General features: G+C 41.5%; 1 protein-coding gene across 2 annotated transcripts in view; it reads right to left on the bottom strand.

Moving 5' to 3' along the window:
* The window catches only part of MRPL1 (mitochondrial ribosomal protein L1), a 99,235-nt gene extending 97,721 nt beyond the window's left edge, over positions 1 to 1,514 (bottom strand). Inside the window, exon 1 of one of the 2 annotated variants that reach the window (XM_043572405.1) lies at positions 1,322 to 1,514. In XM_043572405.1, coding sequence (XP_043428340.1) covers positions 1,322 to 1,352 — 31 coding nt within the window. In that variant the 5' untranslated portion in view covers positions 1,353 to 1,514. The remainder of the gene's footprint in view (positions 1 to 1,321) is intronic. The other variant, XM_043572403.1, reaches the window with a different exon arrangement.
* Between the last annotated feature and the right edge of the window lie 5,061 nt (positions 1,515 to 6,575).

Genomic DNA, 6,575 nt, shown 5'->3' on the forward strand with positions numbered 1-6,575 from the left:
ACAAACATAAATTTGAGAGCCATTAAGATATAGACAATAGTCAAAGCCAGGAGACTTAAATGAGATCACCCAAGGAGTGAAGAATTTATATACAAAAGACATGAAGATGAAAGATGGGATCTTGGCCCCTGAGACATCCCAAGGTAAGAGGAGGAGGAACCAGCAAAGTAATGTGAGAAATGACAGTGAGATAAAATTAAAAAAAAAAAAAATTATGAGAGCAAGGAGTCTTAGAAGACAAGAGAAGAAAATGTGACAAGCAGAGAATAACTTTTAGTTCTCTTTTTGGTTTGTCTAATGTAATGTTATTTCTGTCATACACGAAGATAATGTTATTAGTCTCTTTTGCTCGTTAGTAATCAGGCGCTGTGATCTCTTGCCACCACTCTTTTAAGCAACAACTATCCCAAATAGAGAATGCTGGTCTTGACCCTAAACGTTCAAGAAGCTCAAAGAAAAACATAGGAGGCAGTTAAAAAAAAAAAAAAAAAATCACTGGCCTGTGAGTGAAGCTTCAGTTCTTCCTCCAGCTACTGACTAGTTATATGAACTGTGACATACCTTAACAGGATGTTTCTTCCTCTGTAAAATGCGAGTGATGCTGGGGGCTGCCTCCACTTAAAGAGCTACCTTAATTAAGTAACAAAAAGTATCAGTGCCTCAAAAACACAAAACAAAAATTAAAAAGCACTGTACAAAAAAAAAAAAAAAAAAGCATTGTACCAAAAAAGGGCTGTCCTCCTAGACAATTGGAGCTTCCTAAGTGCTGAAAAGATCTGCTACCAAGAAGTACTACACAATTAGTCTCCATATGATAAATGTTGATGCAAATTAGGCAAGGTCTAGACGTTAAAGAATTGCCTGCAACAACGTACTCCCAAAAGCACCCACGGGTATTTTGTAAAGTGTTCAAGTTTACAGATGTAGGTCACTCAAATATACCACCTCTTCCATACCAGAACTCACTTCTCTTAATCAAATTCCTTTCCCGCGCAGCCCACACCCCCAGTAACGCAGACAGAACCGTGTCTTGGCCTCCGTCCCTACGGGTGACTGCCGGGGGCGGGGGGGCCGGGGGCAGTGTGCATCCCTCCCCCCACCCCCCACTCCACCCCTAAGGTGGACGGCTCCAGAAAGGAGTGAAACCTCTGATAAGGTCGCTTTTAAGTAGCAATAACCCTCTGGAGGACTTAGAACCCCAAAACAGCAGGAAACTTTTCGAGCCCCAGTGCAGACCCCTGCTTAGGAGAGTCCGGCTTACAACTGGAGTCTCCACGCCAGAGCTATTTTCCCCCTAAGCGCAGACAACTGCTTGCTTTACCTCTACCGAGGTATCTTATGGTCGCCGCCATGTCGATGATTCCGGATTGTGTTGACGAAATGGGTCCTACGCTTCAACTTGGAAGAAACTTAAAAAGGGTTCCTCTCCGGAATTGGCAGAGGGGGAAGGATTAGAAAGAGCAAGAGGAAAAGGGGCGGGAACCAAAACAGGCTCTCAAGCCTGCAGGGAAGGGCGAACAACGCCTGTGCCCCGTGGCGGTGTTACACTCAGTCTCCCGTGCTAGTCTTCCGTGCTAGGACCCTATGTTTCGTGGTTCCGGTAAGGCAACTTAACCTATCTTTAGAGAAATCTCCTCGTGGAAAATACGGTCCTGTTGGCATTGCCCTGTTTTATTTCTTTTTTTCCTCTTTGATTCTGCATATGAACTCAGAACGATAATTTTAATATATTGTGAGAATACCCAGGAAAGCATGAAAAACAAAATCTGAAGAATCTCACCAGCTTCCATCGCTCCATTTCCAGCCTGAAAAAATTTTAAAATTCGCCAGGTTTTCCACTACCACCCAAGGCGGGTGTCCCACTCTCTTTTTATCTCAACCCAAGATCAACGTGGTTCTAAGTTAATCTTAATCTAAGTTAGAATCAATTGAATAATACTTGAAAATTTTGTATAACACTTCTAGTTTTAAAATGGCAGGTTTGAGACCTACGCACTGGTTATTATGACTGAAAAAAAAAATCAGTATCCTTTCCATTACGTCACAGCTGTTGGCGGTGTCGTTTAATCTAAAATGAATTTGAGCAGATTATATCACTTCCCAGTTTAATTAAAAACCCTCCAGTAACTCTCTATCCCCCCCCCCCCCCCCCACACACACACTCACACTCACACACTGGAGCTCCCCTCTGGTCTTTGTTATCTCCCCAGCCTCAAATAGCTGCCAACATCCTTCTTCCGCCCAAACACACATATACACGCACACTTCATCCCCCCCTCTCTTTAGAATGAATATTTTGCACCAGCTCCCTAAATAACTTTTTAAACATTTTGGCTCAAGCTTTACTCACTGATGAAGGCTCCCTCCTCCCTGAGTTATGGCCACCTCTTCCTGGTTTTGAACACTACCCAGGCATATCTGCTTATATTTGTTGAAACAGTTTAATTGAGGGGTTCCTGGGTGTCTCAATCAGTTGAGTGCCCGACTTTGGCTCAGGTCATGATTGCATGGTTCATGGGTTCAAGCCCCACATTGGGCTTTGTGGTGACAGCACAGAGCCTATTTCAGAATCTCTGTCTCTCTCTTTCACTGTCTCAAAAATAGACATCAAAAAAATAAAGTTTTATTGATATATATTTAATATACCATGCAATTCACCAATCTAAATTGTACAATTCAATGGTTTTTAGTAACCATCACTACAATATATCTTTTGCCACCAATCTGAGCTTTTTGTGGGCAGAAATCATATCTTATTCATTTTTATAACTTCAATGCATTACAGTACTGTGAGAAGTGAGATGATTCATTTTCAGAAATACCAAATAAAAACTGTGCTGTCTAGTTAACAATAGGTTTACAACATATTGGAAATATGTACAACCCCTTCCCCCAACAATGAAGTCCCAAACCCTTAGACCCTTCACTTCCTCTCCATATCTTGAGCTTTGCAATGAGCATGCACCAAAGAACTGAAGTCTGTGTCACTTCAAGGAATGTACATTTGTTCCAGTCAGACTTCTTCTTGCCTTACATGGGCATAGACAACTTCTGGGTAAGGCTGTAACCTCTGGAATACTCAGCCAATGAAGAATCAGGGGAGGGACTTGCTTGCTAGGAGGTAAATCGTCTGCTGTCACTGCCCCGAGTGTGCCTGTCCATCAGACACCTGCTCTTGCAAGAATGTTGATTAAAGCCTTGCTTCACTGTGCTCTGAGGCTCTGCATCCCTCCTTTGACTGGGTCAGTGGGTTTATTTCTCACAAGTTATCTGGCACATAAGAAGCCATCAATAAATGTTTGATAGTAAATGAATATATACCTGTATGAATTAGTGACTCCATTAGAATGGCAAGCCTGCAAAATTAACTTGCTTCCATGAAGCTGCCCACAAGAAGTTGGACTGAATCAAAGTAAGAATTTTCATGCTTTATTTCATATTTATATATTGTACCCATCTACATGAAGGATAAGATTTCTAATTTATTTCCCTGTCTTATTAATACCTAAGCAGTTACTTCAAAGGTTCCACACCATTTATGACTGTTACATACACACACAAAAAAATTCAGGGGCTCCTGAGTGTCTCAGTTGGTTAAGTGTCCAACTCTTGATTTGGCTCAGGTCATGATCTCATGGTTCATGGGTTTGAGCCCTGCAGTGCATTGGGCAGTGCAGAGCCTGCTTGGGATTCTCTCTCCCTCTCTCTCTGCCCCTGCCCAGCCTGTGATCTCTCTCTTTGAAAAAAATTCCAAGAACTTGAATCTACTTTTATAACTTCCTTCCCTTTCTCCCTGCTTCTTTTCTTTTCTCCTTTCTTTTCACAAATATGCTACTATTTGCCATGTGACAAGTAGTGTGCTTGGCTATGCACAGATGTGGCAAAAAAAACCAACACAGCCGTTAATCCCATGATCCTTAAAAATTAATTTTTTAATGTTTATTTTTGAGAGAGAGCATGAGCAGGAGAGGGGCAGATTGAGAGGGGGACAGAGGATCCAAAGCGGGCTCTCCACTAACATCAGTGAGCCAGATGTGGGGCTCAAACCCACAAACCATGAGGTCATGACCTGAGCTAAAGTTAGATACTCAACTGACTGAGCCACCCAGGCAACCCCAGAATTAATTTCATTTGAGGATAAGTTTAAGAGTTTGGGCAAGTTCACCAAATCCATTTCCAGACAAAAACACTTAGATTAAAAATGCTTTTCCTTAGCCTCTACAATTCCCCTTTTCCATAACTAAGATCAGTTGGCCTCCATCCGTGCACATCTTTATGTCTCCTGTTATAACAAGATAATTTAAACACTCAATATTGGGACTCAGAGTAACATGTAGTATGCTTGTAGTAGTAGCCTTATTAAAGCTGTGTCCTGTAGAAGTGAAACTTATCTAACTGCCCACTTTGACCATCAGAACTTGATGGCATTAGTCAGATGAAATCCAAAGTCCAGTTATCTATATATAATAACACATAAAGAGGTTATTTAACTTGAGACTAAAAACTACAAAAATCCACACTCTGAAATGGGAACTCCGAGCCTCTAAATATTGAGTATGTAATGAGGGTCTCGCTGAAGAGGGGCAGTAGAAGTTTTGGTTAAGCAGTGGTGCTCTGGAGCCAAACATTCTGGGTTTGAATCCCAGTATCAATACTTACCAGCTATGTGACTGGGGGCATGTTGCTATACCTCTTTGGGTCTCGGTTTCCTGGGATACGGGGCTGATGAGATAGTTTATTGAGGTACTTACTACAGTACCTGGCACAGAGTAAACACTCATTCAGTGTTACCACTTGTCAGTAGTAAGGAACCAGTGAGTGCTCTTAACCAGAAAGGCAAAATGAATAAGCTATCCTAGTACTTTTTCTTCCATTATCTGCTTATTTCTTAATATGATACATGCTGTTTGTGTCTCTACATGTGCTAGGATGTCACGTTCTGTATTTCAGAGCTTTTATTAGTATTTGCAGAAAGTCTTTAGGCTGGTTTTATAACATCCTCAAAGTTCACTCTAAACGCAACTTTTCCCAGTTGATTTCTAGGAAGGTTTATACTCTCCAGGAGTCTTGGCAATATGCCAGTTGTCTGCCTGCTTGGCTAACTTCCCTGGGGAAAGCTTTTAAATATTTGCCTAGCCCTGTAGCTTCTTCAACCATCTTTCAATTGTGCTGGAAACTCCTCTGCAAGAAGAGTCACTTCCCTTTTTGGGTTCAAGTTGAAAATGAATTCTCTTATTGGATAAAAATAAGGAACTCCATGACATATCCTACTTCCAATAGTATGCATCAGAATCACCCAGAAGGCTTGTTAAAACAGATTACTGGGCTCTACACCCCAGAGTTTCTGATCCAATAAGTTTCTGATCCATGGGCATGGCCCATGAATTTGTATTTATAATAGGTTCTCAGGTGATGGTGAGAACTGTGTACTGGTCCAGAGACCACACTTTAAAAACCACTCCCTATGGAATACCATGAAAGATTTGCATCCATACCTATCATTAACTTAGGGAGGAGTTGTTTCATTTAACAATTTTATACTCGATATAATACAGGCAATAAAAGTATTAATTCCCATGTGTGGTATGTTTCTAGGACGAGAATCTACCCACTCTTATCTTCTCTTCTATATAGAAACTGCTATTCCATACCTGGGTTTCAGCTCCAAAACAGTTCAGCTGCCAGATGGGAGAATTTCTGGTCTTTGCCTATCTAGATTTTAAGTATCACCAACTCCTAGACCTCCTTCTTTGTGCTTACTGAAGACTCAGGTTATTTTTTCATGAAGAAATGTCTACTTAGAGTGATTGCTTAGTCATAGAGTGGAAAATTTGAGGAATTGGAACTCGTTTCATCTTGTCCACACCCCACCTCCAATATGGGACCTTCTTTGTCCCACCACCCCTAGCTGACTACTTTATTTATTTTTTTTTTCAACGTTTATTTATTTTTGGGACAGAGAGAGACAGAGCATGAACGGGGGAGGGGCAGAGAGAGAGGGAGACACAGAATCGGAAACAGGCTCCAGGCTCCGAGCCATCAGCCCAGAGCCCGACGCGGGGCTCAAACTCACGGACCGCGAGATCGTGACCTGGCTGAAGTCGGACGCTTAACCGACTGCGCCACCCAGGCGCCCCCTGACTACTTTAATTCCAGATTGAATTAGGAGATTTAGAACTGTCTAGTGGAATGCTGGTAAATGTTTAACTGGCTCTCCAGTACAAAAGAAACAAGTTTAGTATTTACCAATCTCTTTGGTATCAATATTCCTACAGTAACTGGTTTCAAGCTCTGAAACATAAGATCAACCAATTCACAAAATTCTGACAACTTAGCACTTGGTTCTTACATGACTATCGTGTACTACTGGAAGTTTCCTAGTAAAAGCCCTTGTTAACTTTTAAAAAACCTAAACCAAACCAATTCATCCTAGAGCACACTTCTCAAACCTCAATCTGAATACAAATTATTTGGGAATCTTATTAAAATGTAGATTCTAGGAACGCCTGGGTGGCTTAGTGGGTTAAGCATCCAATTCTTGATTTTGTCTCAGGTCATGATCTCATGGTTCATGG

The sequence above is a fragment of the Prionailurus bengalensis genome, chromosome B1, assembly GCF_016509475.1.
Source record: "Prionailurus bengalensis isolate Pbe53 chromosome B1, Fcat_Pben_1.1_paternal_pri, whole genome shotgun sequence".
NCBI lineage: Eukaryota > Metazoa > Chordata > Mammalia > Carnivora > Felidae > Prionailurus > Prionailurus bengalensis.